We start from the raw sequence: 20,213 nt of genomic DNA, 5'->3' as shown, positions 1-20,213 counted from the left end.
CTAACTATTGAGGAGGTCATTTAGCCATTTAAATCAGCTGTGTTAGATCAAGGACACAAAACCTGCATGACACGGGCCCTTGAGGCCTGGAGTTCCCCCTCACCCCTGCCGTAGAAGAAGAAGGCTCTGTTGAGTGTATTGAAATCTGCAAAGACGACTGGCAGCATCATCACTGCACTACACCAGCAGATGCTTGAAAGACGCTACTCACTCTGCACACATTTATTGCACTCCCCTCAGGTAGGAGGCTGTAGTGCAGGAGTGGTGAATCAAACAATTAGTTCAATACCAGGCCTCTGGAGAACTTCAAGGCATATCGAGCCATTTAGCTACTTAAATCAGCTGTGTTGGATCAAGGACACATCTAAAACCTGTAGGACACCAGCCCTTGAGGCCTGAAGTTGGACGCCCATTCAGCCTGCACAGGTAGTCCAGCTCCATGGTGATGGCACATACATTTGTGGTCTTCTGGTAATGAACTATTCATTTGATTCAGGTGTGCTGACCCAGGGTGATATCTAAAACCTGCAGGACACCGGCCCTTGAGGCCTGGAGCTGGACAATCCTGGACTACAGGAATCATCCCGTGCTACAAGCAGTGACTAACAAGGAGTCAGCACCTGCAAAGCCATTCACTTCATGAGAATTGTCTTGTTGTTGCCTCTCCAGTGCGTCTGTTGTCGCTTTCATTTGCACCAACACAGATGAATTGGACACAGAGTGTTTTCTGCTTCCTAACTGCACAGGCTCATAGCTCTGAAGTTAAAAGGACTTTGTGTTATGCTGTGATGACTGAGCAACCCCTTAATTCTTTTTGAGCGCTGTCCTTCTTTCACCGGTAGCAGGCAGCTGGCACTCAACAAAAAGCACAGCTAAGTAAGTGTAGCTTTCATTTACCTACACATTATAAAATCCAGCATTTCTTCTTAATAAACTCCAGTGTAGATATTACCTTTTCTCCTATAGTTTTTATTTTAAATATCTGTCTGCGTGAGTAATGCTACATGTCATATCATGAAATTTGAAACTCACTTTAGACCGCTTTGCATTAAAAACACCACTTTAACTGGTTTGTTTCTATATGGCGTTACCTATTCATAAAATATTAACTTTATGAATGAACCACTTATAAAACAGCACCTTATTTTAAGTGCTTTCAGTAACTTACAAGAACAGTTGATAGAGGTCGTTGATATGTCCCCTTCAATATTACAATATATTTTGTTGTATACTGAGCAGTAAAGTAAACTGATAACAGTAAAAACGAATCTCCTCAAAAAGGAAAAAAACTGACTTTATGTTCTTTTTAGGGTGTATTTTGACACAAAAATACTATTAAAATAATTGCTGCTAAAGTACTGTAATTTTTTCTATGTACTTTGTGTTGTGTTGAAGAAAACTCCAGCACAAGAGCACAGATGTAAAAGAGAGTATTATTTCAGTCTATAAATGCAAACATTGTTATAAAAACATCTGCTCGACAGAATATTGAATCCAGAGTTACTCATCCCAGCAAACAGACAGCGGAGAAAACGAGATGGAAAGAATGTCACCCATCTTGGCCCCTGATATTTTACAAAACACACAAGGACTAGAACACACGCAACATCACACATCTGTAGACGTAGTGCAATAATAAATCATTAAATACAGGAGACAGCTGGGCTTGTTCTTACTGACAGTTAAGTAAATCAAGAAGGATCAAGCATTAAAAACCTGCTTTCATATCTGACAAAGTCCACCAAACGATCCTTGAGTTATGCCTCAGTATTAGGCCAGCTTATTGCAATAGCTTATTTGCTGGGGTGGTATTGCATCTGCTGGAGAATACAAGCATTAGCCATAAGCCCTACATGTGTGTCAAATGTTATACTTCTTCCATCGCAGATAATAAAAAAGGCAGCCAGCCAACATACCAGCTAAAACACTTGATATTACACAGACATGCGTACTGGGACACAGGTGTAGTGAATGGGTCAAATGCAGAGAAAAAACAAGTAATTTCCCCATGGGGATCAATAAAGTATCCATTATTATTATTATTATTATTATTATTATCATTATTATTATTATTAATTTTATAAAGCAAGCGCTCCTTACGGTCACCAGGCACCATTAATCTTAATACACTGTTATTGTGAACAAAAAGTGAGGTTATGTTTTGTGTTGCGCTGATATCAGATGATTATAGAAATGTTTGCACTTCTTTTTAAAACCACTATCGTTATTTATTTGCTGATTATGCCTGGCTGAAATGTCAGTGAAATACAAACAAACAAACAGCAATGTACTGGCGCATCCTGTTAAACAAAAATATCATAGAAGTTCAAGTAAAGGGTTTGGATGAGCATAAGTTTTTATGTTTGAAAAATATCCATTAAAAGTGCTTTGGCAATAATTCAAATCTTTCATTTTCACCACACTCGCAGGAGAGTGAAAAATAATGACTGTGTTGGGCTGGGTTTCACTAGGCACTAAAAATGAAGGACTAAAATCGTTTACTCTTGTTTACTACAGTTTATATACGTAATAGATTGTTTAAATTGTGTAAGAGGTGCTGTATTGTAATCTAGTGTCTGTGGAGGCCATTTGAGTACAGTGGACTCTTTCTCGTGTTCAAGAAACCAGTTTGGGAAGATTTGAGCTTTGTAACATGACGTTATTGAGCTGGAAGCAGCCATGGGAAGAATGCACTGTGGTGTGGTCTACAAGTGTGCCAAGAAAAATATCCACCACACCATTACACCACCACCATCCCAAACTGATGATAAAAGGCAGGATGGATCCGTGGTTTCCCGTTGTTTCTGACCCTATCTGATTGTCACAACAGAAACTGAGACTCATCAGTCCAGGCAACAGCAGATTGTTGATGCCTGGTCTGCAACAATCTGCTGTTGTCTAATACCTGTGATCCTATGCAGATATACCCTCCACTTCCTGTTCTTAGCTGACAGCAGTCTGGTCTTCCGCTGCTGTAGCCCATCTGCTGTGTAGTGGGTGGTACATTCAGAGATGCTCTTCCGCATACCTTGGTTGTAACGAATGGTTATTTGAGTTACTGTTGGAATCCTGTCAGCTCAAAGCTCCTCTGACATCAACAAGAAATCTCCACCAAGAAAACTTACTAACTGCATATTTTCTCTTTTTCAGACCATTCTCTGTGAAGGAATGGTTGTGCAGGAAAATCCCAGTAGCACAGCAGCTTCTGGTTTTTAATATCCATTATTTGCACACTGAACTAGGAGAACATGTTTTAAAAGCAAGAACTACATTAACTTTGACACATTATCTGGTACCTAACAAAAGATGAAAGGTTCTCCTTAAAAAAAGCCAATTCCAATCACCAATTTGAGTCTTACAATTTCTAGTGCATTAAGCGATTCTGGCCAGTTTTTATCTTCATAGGTCCAGACAGTATGGTTGAAAGAAAAAGACTATTAAAAATAGGTACCACTGTTCACAGGAGTTAGTATCAAATACAAAACCCCAATTTCCCAAAACCTGTGACAAAATGAGGAACAAAAAATTATGTTATTGCTTCATTTTAGCGATTAGCGAAACATATAAAGTGGCCCACCATGAACACAAGGACAGGATCCTAAAGTTTTAAATGTACAGAGTACAAAAACTACTTAACTGACAGCAGATGAAAACTCTGAGCTAAAATACTGATTATTTTCTGTGTCCTGTTTCTCCCATGTTTCCCAGCTCTTAATAAAACATTCTGTGCACCCACATGTCCAAGCTGTAGCAGCTGCATGGTGCTTGTGCAGTGCAACGCGGTCTCTTCTCAGGTCATCATGAAAGGAAACATACAGAGCACAATGGAGCACATTTTCACGCTCAAAGGTCTTTACAGAATTTTCTGTGACAGAGAGAACAAAAGCTCTCCGGGGATCCCAGAGGCTTTCTTCTGTCCCCTCCCAAAATCACCAGTGCGCCTATTTGCTGGGAGTCTCAGCCGGTACAAGGAAGCAATATAGGAAGTCGCCCCGCTGCTGCTGAGTCCTCCGGCCTCCAGGGGATAGCGAGAAGTGAGAAGCAGATGTTAATCAGCATGTGGGAGCAACAGGAATGCCCAGGCATCATGAAAGACTGCTTTAGATTTAGTCTGAAGAGCCTTTGAGTGGGAAGAAATCTTATTCTAAAAGGTCCTATGGGGAGACACAAACAGTATAACAGTGTTTTTAGATAATCACAGCGTTTTAGGTAAAACTAATAAATATAAGGGGCCCTTTACACAACATCTACCTGATCCGAGTCCTCATTGTACTGTGCTTTTCCTGTCTCCATGTAGTGGGGGTCCACATCATCCACTCCTTCTATTTTGTTAGCTTCAGCATGTTCCCTCATAACAGAGTAACGGTGCACGAGGAACCTGATGAGGACAAAAGTCCATATTAGGAAGAAACCGAAGAGATGTGAGTGCATCATTTATTACTGCGGCTGCAAAGGGTGAAAAAGAAAAGAAAGTAACCCACCGTCCTCCACAGACATATTTCTTAACCAGCCAAACACCTGCGACAGCGCTTGTCAGGAGGATCGCTATGACGACCATGACTATGAGAGCAGTATTCGTTGAACTGTTTTCAATCTGTTCAAGAGACGGGAAAAGTTTAAATATGCAACGCAGTGCACTAGGTTCCTCGGCCTACAGTTTATACGTTATTTGGGCTTCCGAAGTGTCTTTTAAAAAGTAAACAAAAACAAACTTTTTAGTAAGGAAAAGGTAAAGGATCAAAACAAAAAAGGAAAATACACACATCCGTTTTATAGATTTAAAACATTCACAAAGCATGAAACTCAATTAGATCTGTAGAACAATGATGAGCAATAATGCTCCTTAAATTCATTCAAAAAGCAAACACAAATGATTTTGCCCACTGCACCGCCTCATTTTCTGTTACACTGGCTTGACGACATCTTGCTTTGGAAATGACAACAACACTGGAGTCTGAAATCACTGAGTAAGTCATTTTACAATGCCATCATGCTGTTTGCAAAAAATGATTCTGTGACACCACAAGACTTAACTTTTTTTCCCCTGTGCTGTTTTTCCCCTTCTTTCCTTTTCAGTTAGTTAACGAGCCTGCGGTTTAATGCCATTCATTCGATAAGAGTCACCAAAAGAAAGCATGAAAAAGTGACTCTTGTAGGTCAAACTGGCAGAGGAATCACTTTAGAACGCTTACATGTACTAATAAAAGATTAGACAGACTTTTGGGGGAAGTGGTAAAGTTTATGGCTGTTACGTCTCATCAAAAAATGTTCTGCTCTTCATCAGTCTGTATCTCCATTTACCTCTAAACTCTAAATATGTGTGTTTCAATAGTGAAGAGAAACATCAATTTACACTTTCTGTTAACAGATGTTAAAATTTTCACATTTTTACTACATTTGATCAAAAGCTCGACTCAAGCTGCTACGTGATTAGCCATTTCACACCTCCAGTGCTGACCATGCTGAAGATCAGACCCTTCCTTAACTTTCATTTTGTCCCAATAAGTCTATATACTAACGTGCACAGCCTGCATTTCAGAATAAGCAGAACTCACTAGGGAATAAGGAATAAGAGCGTTGCTGGTGCACATCTTCCTCAAGTCCGTCTCTTTCCTAACTGGTTGGAAACCTCCCTCGCACTGGCTGCTGGGAATCTTCCGGTAGCTTGAAAAGGAGGGACAGATATATGTAAGGCGAGACAAAATTCAAAGAAAAGGACATCAGTTACAGCAGAACAACTCAAAATATTATTCCTGACAACAGTGGAGGGAGATTAACAAACACAAAAAAAGTGGGAAAAAGAATGGCCATTTAGAAAATCCTGTCTTGAAGCATGGACACCAACAGTTCCTGAAGTGTCTGTTTGTAAATGGACCTGCTTTTGCACAAGAACTTTGTTACAATTCTGGAAGAACGAGGTCTGGATTTTTTTCCCCAGCTGTCCTTTCTGACACATTAATAAAAAAACTTCAAAGTGCAAATGACACCTAGTGACGATATCTGAACACAGAAATGAAGAAAATTGCGTTTTCATTCAGTTTTCATGCTGCTTTAAGATATTAGATAGATAGATTGTCCTGTCTAAAAGAACACAACTAATAACTCAGAAAATAATTTAGTTAAATATGTGTTTTCAACAACTCAAATCATCAAATTTTTAGAATATTTTCTGCTTCTCCATCTAAGATTTGCAGGCCCATTGACCCACTTTCATGCCATTTTTCTAGCAGACTGAAATCAGAGACAGTTGGCTATTCTAAAAACTGATGTTTTATGATGTTTTTATTACAACAAGTGTGTTGTACAGCTCTCTCCATGCCTTTTCATCTGATATATCACTTGATATGGTTTCCTGACATTTTTCTCACCAGTTAAGCTTTGACTTTTATTTTAATTTTAAATGTTAAATTATTTAAATTAAATAAGCTCAAGCTCTTATTTCTATCTAGGCTCACAAAAAACATGATATCTTGAAAAGTGGATGCTAGACTGCTCACAGACAGACAGACAAGCAGAACAAAGGGAGTATATAATCGAGAGTGTGTGTTTTTGATTAGTAAATATGGTATATAATTATATTCCTCCCCATTGCTAAAATAAAACACAATACTTTTTAACGTTAAATTCATAATCACAGAAATGAAGAAAATGCTATTTTCTTTTAACTTTCATGCTGGATTGAGCAAAGATCACAAGCTGTACCACAAAAACAAAAATATCAGTACATAGCCGAACCCCCCCAAAAATGATCTGATTGCCTTGGACGTTGCATTTCACACATGCCAGGTGAGTCCAAGAAGAGTTCAGGGGTGTTGTGGATGTGTAAAAATGGTTTGTGCATCTCAGGCACAGGGATAGTATGTGTAATATGCAAAATGTGTATTATAATTATAATGCATAATGTATCTTGGTTAGTAAGAGGTTTTGGTTTTTTTGGGGGGGGGGGGTAAAAATGTCAAATGTCCTCACCCACTGGTCTGCAGCTGTTCAGTGGTCCCATTTAAACAGAACTCCAAAGGACGGTCCTTCAACTCTTCCTGCTCCACACACTCTGAGCTGTTCTCTGGTCGGTAATACCCAAAATCACTGCAACACAAAGCTGTGTCATTTCTACACTAATGCACTGTTGAATGCAAAAAGCTGAAGATTCATTGAACTGTCAAATATGCAAATAAGATAAGATAGATCAAATTTAGACTATATGGACAAAAATATTGGGCCACACTTGTTTATCACTGTATTCCAGTATTTTATTCAGTCCCACTGGTGTAGAAAAGCAAACACCTAGCCATGCAGTCTACATTTACACATTTGTGGAAGAGTGATCTCACTGTATTTGAGAGTGGTACTGTAATAGTCAGTTCATAAAATTTCTTCCCTTCTAGACATTCCACGATCACATGTAAGTGATATTATTGCAAAGTGGAAGCAATTAGGAACCACAGCAAGTCACAGGTACAGTTACAGACTGGATGTTGAGGTGTAAAAGTCACCAGTATTCTACTGACTAAATAACTGCACAGGTCCAAACCTCTTCTGTCATTAACATCAGCACAAAAGCTGTGCGCTGGGAGCTTCATGGCAGCTGATCAGCAGCTACATGCAAGCTTTACATCCCCAGGAGCAATCCAAAGCATTGGATGGAGCACGTTGTCACTGGACTCTGGATCAGTAGAAACATGTTCAGTGAAGATAAATCTAAATGCTTCAGCTTACCAAGATATTTTTGAAAATTCTCTCCTTACAGCTTTGTGGGAACAGTTATGGAAAAACCCCTTCTTTCCAGGATGACTGCGCGCCTGTGCACAAAGCAAGGTTCATAAAGACATGGCTGGATGAGTTTGGTGTGGAAGAATTTGACTGGTCCAGACAGAGCCCTGACCTCAAACCCATTGAACACCACCTTTGGGTTGAACTAGAAAAGAGATTAAAAGCCAGGTCCTCTTTACCAACATCTGAGCTTATAAATGCCATTCTGGATGAATGGGCAAAAATTCCCACACACATTCCAAAAATGCTGTAGAAAGCCTTCCCAGAAGAGTGGAAGCTGTTATAGCTATAGTCCAACTTCATATTAATGCCTTTGGAATTAGAAATGGATGTCATAAAGGTTCCTGTGGGTTTGATGTGTACGTGTTCCAATACTTTTGTCCACAGTGTATTTTGAACTAGTAGAGAGACTGAATAGCAGAATAAATAATGTGTTGAAGGAAAAAGTCATGCATAAAGAGCATTTCTACAAATATAATGTATACCCCACAATCTTCTTATGTAAAAATCAAAATCCAGTTTCAAGAATACCATAATAAAGTCACAAGTTCATCTATTACACCAATCACTTGCACAAAAGGAGATGAAGTGAACAAGGAGATACCAGTGATAATCATCCAGTGTACATGGACAGGGGGACAGCCTCTTGGTGACTGCATAGTCCCTCCCGTTCCAGCAAACAGAGCCTTTCCTCAGGCGTAAGAAGGTCTCTTTATAGCCCAGCAAACAGCCATCATTAGAACCAGTGGTGTCTGAAGAGTGAGCCAGCCACTGCACGTAGTCTCCTTCTGTGCCTGCAAAAGCAAACACGCACATTATCATAGTGAAAACACACTTGCTGTAATGCTGCACAAACATCGCCATCCTCTGTGCCTTACTCACAGTCTCTGGTGAGGAGCTTCCTGAAGTCTATAGTGATCACCACCCATTTACTGAAGTCCTTCCTGTAGCCCCACAGGCTGACGTTCATGGAGCGAGAGCCAGGCTCACTGTCCATGCCACTGAAGTGAAGTGGGTCATTGGTGAAGTTATATGTATGCCAGCACTGTCCTTCATCTGTGGAAAACCTGACGGGTGGTTAAAAAAAACATTAGCTGCAAAAGTGACGCACACAAACACTTACATATATGTCACAAAATGCTAGACAGTGTTTAACAGTTGTTCGCACTTTATCTGGCTGACAGGTAAGTTAGTGTGCTCCACAGCCACCAGCAGGCCTCCTGAGTCCAGTATAGCATAATGATGGGGTCCCTTGAGGGCCAACATCCATGAGTAGCCCCCATCATCAGACACATACACATCAGGGAAAAGAACTGAATCTGCATCTTCAACACTGCCTGGAGAAAAGGGAGGGAGACTATCAAGAAACATTCAGTAAAACTGATTGCACTGAAAGAATTTGGTGGCTTGGTGTGTCTTACCGTGGGCCAGAATGAGGCCCACTGCACTGGGCTGTGAGAGAGGAAGCATGGGGACGTTCATCTTCATGGTGGTGCTGTAGGAGGCGTGGATGTGTAGCCTGCACTGTAAAGACACAGTGATGAAAACAATGTTTACACACTGGCTCGTACTGAGAAATTAAATCCGTTTGAAAGAGTTCATTTTGGGGCATTACAAGAGGTCACATGCGACCACATCCTAATAAAAATATACTCCAATACTTGTGTCTGTGTGTCTCACTCTGTTAGGTCTGTTGGTAGAGGTGTCAGTGTTACAGTGGCTGTTCTCTGGTCTGCGCAGCCTCTGCCACTTTGCTCCTTGGTCATAGGTGATTACAGTCTCCACTGTGCCATCTGCAAAACAAACATGATGGATTCAAAATTCACTTAAATTCCTAGCAGAAGATAATTTTCACATTTTCTACATTTAACTAGTGTGTTAACTGACCGTCTGCGAGCACACTGGTCATGTAGACGCCCCTGAGTGAATGGATGACAGTGAAGTCAGTGTCACTTCCTGTGGTTGTGTAGAGGTGGCGCTCCAGAGACTTGGAGAACACAGTTCCTCTGTCATCTGACACATAGATGGTTCCAACACCAGAGTCTGCCCCGCACAGAACACACGTCTGGATTATACACTTGGATATGTTAACTGATAGCAGAAGAGAAATCATCATCAGCACCAGTTCTTACCACCGGGGTCATCCACGTGCATGAAGATCACGTCCTGATTGGCTGCCAGGATGGAATAAAACTGCTCGTGGGTGACTGTAGGAAGCTGAGCCATGTTCCACGTCTCGCCGCCATCTACTGAGACGTGGATCATACGCTCTGTACTCTGTCACACACACATTCACAGACACAATTACTGCACAGAAGGTGTATTTATGCTACTTTTAGTGGGAATCATTACACCAAAATCCAGGCACCTGTATGACACTGTTGGTTATACAGTATATGCTCATCGCCTACACCCCGTATTATTAAAGACACCCAGTCTGTCTCTTTTATTTGCCTTTACACCAGACATTAAAACATTAAATTCTACATGAAATATGTGAGTTCAAGGAGTGTGAGTAAATTCCTCTGCATGCATGGCTTATACTGTATTCCCAGTCAAGCAAAGCATCGTTGGAAATACGTTTATAAAACTGTGCTTTTATCTTGAAAGCTAAGCCAGGAGGAAGATGTAGACGGCCTTTCAACTTTGTGTGAGCAGATCATCATCTTAAGAATGTGGGCCAGGCCAACTCCAGATACAGTCACACTAAACAAACTGCATTCCAGTCACAATCCAAGCATTTACACTACAAGCATGCGATTTTGAGTAGAGACAAGCTATAAATAATATTTATAAGACAACTAATAATAATATATAGCAAGTAAAATCAAATATTTTAATATCCATGCAGGAAAAAGATCGTTTTAAAAGACAATAAAGTCATAATGTAAAGTGCATTATAAATAAAGATGCTATGCTATGCTATAAAATTAAAGAGCAGATGACTCTTTGCCAGACAGATGTATTGTATAACAAATAGTTATTGCATGAGGTATGAAAGATTTCCTGTATCTGTGTTTAGTTACCCAGATAGGATATCCAGATACAGACTGAACATTAATGCCAGATGTCACAAACTATTTGAACGCTTTAAGTGAGAAGATGTATTTTTGTTTTGCAAACTGAGTAAAGAAAGCATAGAAAGAAGAAGAAGAAGAAGAAGAAAATGGGTGTACAAATAAACAACTACACCCAATGCCACTAAATACACAGACTGCAAAAATGCAATGTCTGTTCACAAAACAAACACACTCAGCTCTTAAAGAATAAAGGTACAAAGGTGCGCGCACACACACAGACGTACCGTGCCAGTCATGATGGAGGCGAAAACAAATCTTCCTCCAAGTACAAATGAGTAAACTCTCGTTGCAATGGTGTGGAAACTTTTACCGTAGTCGAATGTCTTTCGTAGATGTAACATGCCTTTGTCATCTGACAGAAAAAAAAAGGTGAAGTTAGTGAAGTTAGTTATCATTGAACGTGTTAATATAGCGCTTTACCCACATAAAGTGGGGATACATATCTCTGCTGCTTTAATAAGTCTGTTAAAGGAATGGATTGAGTTGCACATAGATGGAATTTCTTGATTGGAAATAAATCATGAAATAAATACTGAAATACGAGAAACTTTTTATACTGTGTGGATCTATTCGTGTGTAAGAATCCATTTGGTTTAGACTGCCAAGTTGAAAGTAACTCATGACTGTCAACAACAAGGCACAACTTTTAAGGAACGATAAACCTGGGTCCGCGTTCGGATACGACACATTCAGGTGGTGTGGATTCATAAAAGGAGTGCATGTCTGAAAGGGCTTCTGTGGAGGGATGGTGTTATCTTCACTTACTGCATGATCCGTTGTTGTTTGTGGTAAAGTAGATGCTATTCTTTGGACCCCTGTGTGTGAGAAAAACAAACCATAATCGGGTAGAAGCAGACGGCGGAGGGAAAGATCTAATTGCGCTAACATTGTTTAACATCTGTAAATCAAATGTAGATCCACTTTTGGAACTTATATAAATTGCAGATTATGGTTATGGTTTTAAAGTGCTGGTGTGAGCAAGGCAGACATCAACCCTGGTTACCTTGGTTACCCCCCCCCCCCCCCACACACACACACACACACACACAGACACCCCCCACAAGTTCTGTCGGGTTTTGTTCGCTGCCAAACAAGATGAAGGTTTTCACACTGCACAGATTCTGGTTCAACTGCGGGCTGAATAAGAATGCCACTGCTGACTCATGATTCAGTCTGACAGCAACCTCAGCTCCCTGGCTCTGCAGTCAATTTAGGTTGAGGCCTAAATGACAGCTGTGGTCACACAGAGCTATCACAATCTTCCCACAATGCAGCGCTAACAACCGCAGGCTGACACCGCAACCTCATGTGAACTCTGGTGTTCAAATAAAACCAGAGTCAGGATGGGGGATACAGACTGTGGTGAGGAAAGCAGCTGGAAAAACAACAATGGACAAAGAACACACACACTCCTATTTTTACCAAAAGCAAAGACGTACATGTTGACTGTTTGTAAACCCACACGGACAAATGTGCCTGTCAGTGATGGAAACTTGTGTTTTATGAGAAACATTTATTTTATGTGTAAGCACCAGTGGCCTTTAACCTGGGCCCGAAATTCACTCTTGGCTCAGAAACAGAGAGCAGGAATCCTGTCTAAAGGAAGCGCGCACTGCTTTATGTTTATATGTCACTTTCATTAAAGTTGAGGGAAAGTCTCTAAGAAAAAAAAAGGCCAAAGGTAAGGTTCACACCCCTCACCTGTCCAGATTGTCTCCCCTGTCCTTAATTATACTTTAACATCAATCTGATGGGGAGGTCAGTTCTTACCATCTGACCAAACACACACTGTCGTGGATCTTCCTCCAGGTGGCACCAAAGTCCTCAGACAACCACAGGTCCATCTTAAAAGAAAAAAGCTTTGTCAGTAAAAAGGGAGTACATGTTTATTTTTTAGTATTTACCCATTCCTAATTGAGAAATTAGGAAATGGTTCACTTCAGGAGAAGAGAGGTTTTCTTTTATTGAAACTCCAAATCCCTGACTATATACCATGATACTGAGTGTCAGAAGTTTGTTGCAGTCCCCGGGGTTGTACAGGATCTGAATGAGGGGCTCAAATGGCAGGTCGGTGGAAACAAAGGTCAGTCCAAAGTCCTGCGAGCGAAACAGCCGAAAACCCCCGACGTCGGACACATCACCGCTCAGGATCACCTGATGCCAAACAAAAGAGCCAGAGTTAAATCAATCGGTCACGTAGCTGATGAGAGAGAAAACACATTTAAATCAAACCAAAGCACTGAACATTATTCAGGTGGGGATTCGTTGCTTTTCTTCATTTTATGTCAGTGGATTATCAGATCAAATAAACATTTTGGAGATGCCACCTGTGAATCAGAGGATTACAACTGACATTTATTTACTGTTTTCTTTAGATGTAAACAACAGAAGAACTGAGGAAATTGTGCTGTTTTACTGAAAACACAAGTAGATGAGAAATGATCCACAACTGCAAAAACCTTTGAGGATACTTCATCGTATTGCACTGCATGTACTGACTCTTTTAAAGAATCACTCACCTTCCCTGAGTGGTCTGGACTGATAGCGATGCCAAACTCTGTCTGGATGAAGGTGTGGTTAATCAGATGAGTCACGTCTTTGAACGTCTTCCCATAGTCTTCACTGACACACAGACAAGGTTGCAGTTAGACCCTCAGACCACTGTAATTAGTAAAAGTTTAATAAAGCCACTAAACCAAACCAGCAGCGAGGCACTTCTCACCTCCTGTAAAGGTTAGACTGGCCGAAGCGGATCATGAACAAAGGCACCTGAAAGGTTGTCAACACCAGCAGCACCTGGGGTGAGAGATGAATGGAGTTACACAGAAATCAAGCATCATCTTGGAGTTATATATTGTCATACACATGAACTCACCCCTGATCCATTGCCCACCCAGGCTAAAGACAGTGAACCCAATGTCTGCACCTTGAACGTGAACTGAAAGGGAGGGAAAAAAAGAAGACATTTTAGTGAAAATACAGAAAACACTGCTGTTTACTAAAAACTAGACACATGAACGGAGAGGACAGCTTGAATTTTCCATACTGTCCAAAGCAGCTCGGTCATTTGGATGCACTCTGCCTGTGTGACCTACATTCCTGTGTAAATCACAAAGACGAAGCCAGAGAACAACACACTTTGCTAATGTCTCGAACGCAGCAAGAACACTCTCTCAAACACATGACAGACATTAAGGCTGAATGTAGCCAATTTTTCCGGTGTTTACCTTAACAGTCACTTACTAATACATTCCTCAAGCCCCGAAAGACTCAAAGTTCAAAATAAAAGGAACAGGTGTGACATAATATTAGAGGCACGGAGGGAGCAGAACTACTATTTCCCAACTCTGACAGAAAAACAACATTCCTCTTCATTCATCCCGACTGAAGCTCAAGTGTTTGGTCTCTAGCCACAGCCCACAATGTTTGGAGTCTGAGGGAGCAGGTTACTCCCCTCCTCTCTTTAGCTGGAGGGACAAAGATGTTTTCAAGGTGAGTACAGCCCAAAAGCGTCTGTGTCCATAAAGCCACAGAAGATGGTCACGCCTGCCGTATGCCTCCTGCATCCATCTGTTCCTATTTTGATCGTATAACTATTTTACAACCCCGTTTGCAATCCTCTTTTCATCCTATTGGTCAGTTTTTTTAAAAAGTCATATGTGCTGTCCTCCCCAAAACTCACTCTCTAGCTTGAACCTACAGGTTAAATGTCAAGACTTTAAAGATTTTTACGAGATATAAGAAAGCAAAACTATTAGCATATGCTCCACTAGACATGTTTTAATGAGACTACACAGCTACAAGTATTAGCATTCTAAGTATATCGTTAGTTTTTTTAATCACCTTAACACAATTTATGATACTATTAGATAATGCGAATAAGGATTAAATAAGCAGATATGAATATAAATATGTACATATAGAGTACACACACATACTTAAATTTTCCCAGACAACCAAGGCAAAGTTTTCAGAGGACTCTATGAAAAGTACTCCTCCCACTTCCCAGTCTTCGTTATAGTGTTGCTTCAGTTTATTGAGGTTTGAACTGATGCACAGCTCTCTTAAGGACTTTGACTGGACCATTGCAACACCTTGATTCTTTTCTTTTTCAGCCATTTGGTTGTACATTCGCCCCTGTGCCTTGGATAATTGTCCTGTTGCATGACCCAGTTTCGGCCAAGCTGTTGGACAGATGGCCTCACGTTTCACTCTAGAATACTCTGGTATAAAGAGTAGTTCATGGATCATAACATGGAGAGTCTAAATTTACTTGGAAGTCCACTCTTGTGAAGACTGTGGGGTTGCTTTAATACACCCTTGCATGCTCCAGACCAATAAGCTGCAAAAACTTGTGTTTTTAATCGAAGTGTTCACACTTGCTGATGATCATCTAATCAAGGGCATTGGATTAGCAGCAGCTGGCTACTGCTACTTACCCTCTTAATTCCTGTGGAAGCAGTAAGGTTGGACTTATCACTGCACTGAGTCATGTTAAAAACTACTGAAGAGGCTACAGGAGCTTATAGCAAAGTAATGCTTTGAGATAAATGCTTGTGAACATGCTAAAAATGCCAGCAATGCCACTAATAACAAGCAGAGTTTTCAAACCATGCAAATACAAGAAGAGCTGAGGCTGATGGGAATGTCATTAGCTGTGCTGGTATCTTGCTCAAAATCAACATAATTGTAGAAACTGAAATGCGGGATGACTACCAATGCTAAAATCAACAAAGTTAATATAATTCATCCTGAGGAGGACATAAATGACTGTACAATCACAGCAGAGCATGAGAATATAAGGTAAGCAGAGGAGTCATATCATAAAATGTAAAATATTATGATCATTTCAAACTAAACAATATGAAATTTAAGTCATGTCTTGTCCTAATACTAAGTCTTTGCAAATGTTTCTGCCAGTTGCTATCACACCTGTGTTAAATTTAAACCAGTGGGACACTTTCCACATCGGTTTCTCTGAAACTCTATATGGACTAAAGCTGACTTGCCCAGCTGCAGTACACACACCTAAACGATCAAACACTGCATTTATATCATAGGTTGTCTTTTTTTGTTTTTTACCTAGTATTTAACCAGGAAGTGAAAACTCCTCAGATTTATAATCTCCTCTATAAGATTATCACGGGCCAAGATAGACATCTAAATGTAGGAATTAACATCATGTATGTAAAAATGAAGATATGCCTGAACCAGTTGAACATGGCCTCACATACCAGACATGACCTCATGCTGTGTCTCATGTTGGATTTAAGGGTCCAGAGCTGCTCTGTAAAGGCTTCTCTAACCTCCCGAATCTGGCATTTAGTTCAGTAACAACAAAACTTCTGGAGTGTACATCACAAATAGACACATACAAACATCTATACAAGCAGACTCAATAACACACAGTCTGTGGGTGGGAGCACAGTAAAGTCCTCTCACAGAAAAGGCAACACAATGAGCTCCTTATTCTCTCTGCTTCAGCAATGTTTACACGCATAAAACTTCAGAAGGAGGTCAAATGCTGAGGCTCTGATCTCACACATGAAGCAGCGTTGCAAGCCTCTGCTGTTCGACTACGATTTGAGTTCCAAGCTGTTTGCTAGATTCTTATTCTCCAGGAATACCAGAAAAGAAGAAAAAATTAATGCTAATTAATTTTTAACTAATACATTTACAAAGTGATTAAAAAAAAATCATGATTATTGCCCATTTTAAGTCTATGAGCGAAATTTTAATCTCTCAAATAATTAGCTGCTTGGGCAGCACATCAAAATCTTTTTGTTTGGTCTTTTTCATGTTTTTCTTTCCAGGCTAGCAGCATGGCTCGTCAGATGGCAATGCCAATCTGTCATCTGTTGGCTCCAACACTAAATGTTAGCATGCTAAAAAAAAAATGGAAGACCTATCATATCATATTTGATACTTGAGTTTTTGAGACTTCTGCATCACCAGTCTTTGTTTTCCTCACCAAAAAACCTAAACTGCAGAATTAAAAAAAAAAAAAAAAAAAAATGCTGGATGTGGCAAATAAAATGCAAACTGAAGTTCATATAGTCAAATTAATGGGGGGTTTTTTTCTGTCAAAAGCTTCAAAGAGTCTTTTGTTTTTTTCAAAAGAAATTAAAATTTTCTGGCAATTATTTCATCATTTGGGCTTTAAATGGATACGGCAGCCTGATCTATGAAATAGATAGCAGTGGACTAGACTGTTAGATCTTCTGATAATTTATGTATCCATAATAAACTGAATAATGAAAAACTAATCAACTGCCCAAATCCAGCTAAACCTTCACATTTTTGCTGGTAGAAACAAAGGAAGTAAAAACTATAAGATATTGACATATCTGTCTTTAAATAAGGGCTTACTGTATATAGTATATACATAAAGTAGCATCAGTTTCATTGTTACATTAACAACGTAGTTCACTGAATAACGGATTAATGTGAAGACACAGCTGGACTCTGCCACATGTGCTGCAGGCTGTGCAGAGAGGATGGTAAACACGGGAATCAAGCATCTTTGCCTGCACCACCCTCTGTAAGGAAAGTTTTCATATCAATACATATCTGCTATGTTAAATACATATTCAGCATGTTTGATTGATGCTATTAGATGCAGCAGGCTAATTTTTCCACTGAAGTAGTGCAAGTTGATCATGGGTTCTACCAGTGCCTCCTTCATTTATACTTTGTCGTTCTTGTATGTTCCCTGTGTATCAACAAGGCCAGATTTCTTTCTGACACACACCATGTGGTACACCAGCTCTGCTGCTTTCCTTGGTGCTCCAGCAGCTGGCTGCACCCCAGCTACCCTGAGGACAGAGCACTTTTTTCCTGTTTGTTTTGTTCTTTTTGGCCTGAGGGAACGGGAGACAGGATAGAGTCTGAAGAAGGGGGGGGAAAAGAAAAGAAAAACAAAACAAGCTAGTTTGTTAACCTGAGTCAGCTAAATGAACCTCGCACAAACGGGGAAAATACGTTAAGGCTTGGGCTGGCTGACAGAACACATCCTGTGTAGTCTACCAGGTCTACAAAAACCACAAAAAGGAGCACAGAGAGAAGGAGGTCAGCTGTGTCTGATCTGATAATTTACACAGCCATCTGGAAAATAAGGAGCGCATAATACAGATCTAAATCCTTTTCCCCCTCCTGATCTAGCATGCAGCTCTGATAACTCAGACATCAGCCCACAGTGGAGATCAGATGAAGTTTAGCAGAAGAACGTGGGGAATGTTTGTCAGGGAGAAAGGCCCGGAGGAGAAGGGAGGAGCCTGCTCTCTGAAAACACACTGAATTATTTTCACGGTCGATAGAAGACCAGGTGTTTCATTCAGTGAAATGATGTAACACCACCTATTACCTTCACACACACCAAAGTGGTGTATCCATGATTTCAGAGGACAATACACTGGTTTACAATCTACCCCTAACTTTAAAACATGTGGCTGACATTATGGATGTGTTTTTGTCCCCATAAGGAAGATAAGTCCCCGCAATGTATAAAGAGATTCAAGACCCCCACAGCATTAGTAATACATGCACAACTAAGACACACACACACAACATGAAAATGATCCTGTGGAGCTTTGTTGTAACTTCTTATGAGTTTGTTGTTATTGTGCTTCTGGTTGGATGCTCAGTTGTTGTTTGTCTGAGAATAAAAAAAAGAAGAAAAAAACTGTACTTCATGCCTACCACCATTCCACTATCTCATGGCGATTCCAAAGAGGTAGTAAAGGTATGCTATCAGCCGGCTCTTCCAAGATCCCTCCAGACACGAGGAACACAGTCAAATGCGTATGACTGTATGCTGTTACATTCTCCATTCACCCAGCACCATTAGTCCATCAGAGCATGAAAACACAGAGTCAGCAAGCACCACACATGTGGAGCGCTGACCTACATTAATCCAGATCAATTAAAAAAGGTTGCAACAGAAAGAACTAGAAAAATAGGAGAACTGGCTGAAACTGGCAGATTACTTAACTAAACCACTTTCACCTTCTCCACGTTTTCTTTGTTTGTTTATTGACTAGTTACAAATAAATATCATACACAATATCAAATATTTTGATATTCAGTAAGTCTTTGGAATCTTTTTAAGGACTGATTGTCCCGTGTGCCAGTAAAAAGTACATCTTAAAGTTTTATACAGGTGCTCGAAGCAAACAAACTGGAGATCCCTGTAAAAACATTTATAAATCAAATAATAATTGATTAAACAATATCAGATTTACTAATAACAGAAAAATTTAATAGTCCTCTATTTTTATTTGTTTTTCTATTAAATAAATCTTTGACATAATCGTATTAGTCTTTTTTTTTCTTTTTATCCCAAACTGTCCTGAACTCACATACTCAACATTAATTAATGAGCATTTAAGTTAGTTAAACGTATTGAGTTAATTTTATTTGATTGAATGACTATCAAAATTTCTTTCCATCGGTTGATCGACTAATCTACAAACCCCTTCAGTAATTAGAAGCAGTTTAATATGCAAGATTCACATCTTTCCTTGTGTGCATCTGTTAGGAAAATGTTTGGAAATGTTACGAGCAACTCCATCATGTGAGGAATAAGCTCACGTGTAATCCTGTCACTGTGGGTGTGAAGTCACTTACAGTGCTGGTGTCGTTCAGCAGGGCTGACTCTACTCCGGGCAAAGCTGTACATGTCTGTTCATTCAGTCCTGCGCTGCGCTTCGGTAGCTCCTTCCTCTCTGGAATAAGTCGCTCCTCATCACCACCCAATTCCCCCTGCAGCCTCCTCAAATGTGAAAACTTTCCCCCTTCGTACTGATGTTTGCCCAGCGCAGACGAAAACAGCCCGAGCGCCAAAATGCAAGATGCGGAGATCATTATGAACCCAGCGGTGTCCAACTCGAGACTCCTGCGAGAAACTTCACTGTCCCACCACCAGTTGGCCGCACATGCCCCCCTCATCACCCAAAGCATCTTCCACAGCGGCCCATCCACCGCGGCACCGGATTGGTCGGGACCAGAATAACCTGTGATATAATTGGACGGCGTCGATCTTTCTCGACTGAGTGTCACACCTTTTCTGGGGTTGAACTGCCCCCTGGTGGAAGGACCGCGCAAAACTTACTAGCGCTTTTGAGTGTTGTTGAATTATTTTCTCTGAATTTGTTTGGGATTCCAAGAAGCAAATAGAAAAGTAGAACAAATAATCTACAGCACGGCTTCCTTCTCTCTCCCTCTCGCTCTTTTTTTTTTTGCACAGCAGCGGTAGTTTCACTTTTTATTGTGAAACAGCTAGTGAAGGTTCTTACATACAGATCCCTCAAAATAAAACTTAAGTTTTTTAATACAAAAAATATATTTTAAATTTGTTTGGTTTCT

The 20,213-nt window shown here is 40.3% G+C and overlaps 1 protein-coding gene across 1 annotated transcript; it reads right to left on the bottom strand.

The window, feature by feature from the left end:
• Positions 1-1,421: 1,421 nt before the first annotated feature.
• LOC308403188 (sortilin-like) lies at positions 1,422-19,808 on the bottom strand (the record flags this gene model as incomplete). Its single annotated transcript, XM_080892453.1, has 20 exons — positions 1,422-4,154; positions 4,252-4,378; positions 4,482-4,594; positions 5,556-5,664; positions 6,970-7,086; positions 8,375-8,564; positions 8,653-8,837; positions 8,939-9,107; positions 9,192-9,294; positions 9,451-9,563; positions 9,658-9,813; positions 9,903-10,047; positions 11,075-11,202; positions 11,616-11,665; positions 12,621-12,694; positions 12,843-13,004; positions 13,370-13,472; positions 13,573-13,646; positions 13,726-13,788; positions 19,476-19,808. 20 exons carry the CDS (start codon positions 19,806-19,808, stop codon positions 4,140-4,142), a joined length of 2,529 nt encoding a protein of 842 aa, XP_080748579.1. The 3' UTR covers positions 1,422-4,139.
• Positions 19,809-20,213: the final 405 nt, after the last annotated feature.

The sequence above is a fragment of the Rhamphochromis sp. 'chilingali' genome (genome assembly GCF_963969265.1).
Source record: "Rhamphochromis sp. 'chilingali' genome assembly, chromosome: 9".
Taxonomy (NCBI): Eukaryota; Metazoa; Chordata; class Actinopteri; order Cichliformes; family Cichlidae; genus Rhamphochromis; species Rhamphochromis sp. 'chilingali'.
The sequence above is the reverse complement of the archived record's forward strand: the minus strand, read 5'-3'. Positions and strand labels throughout refer to the sequence as shown.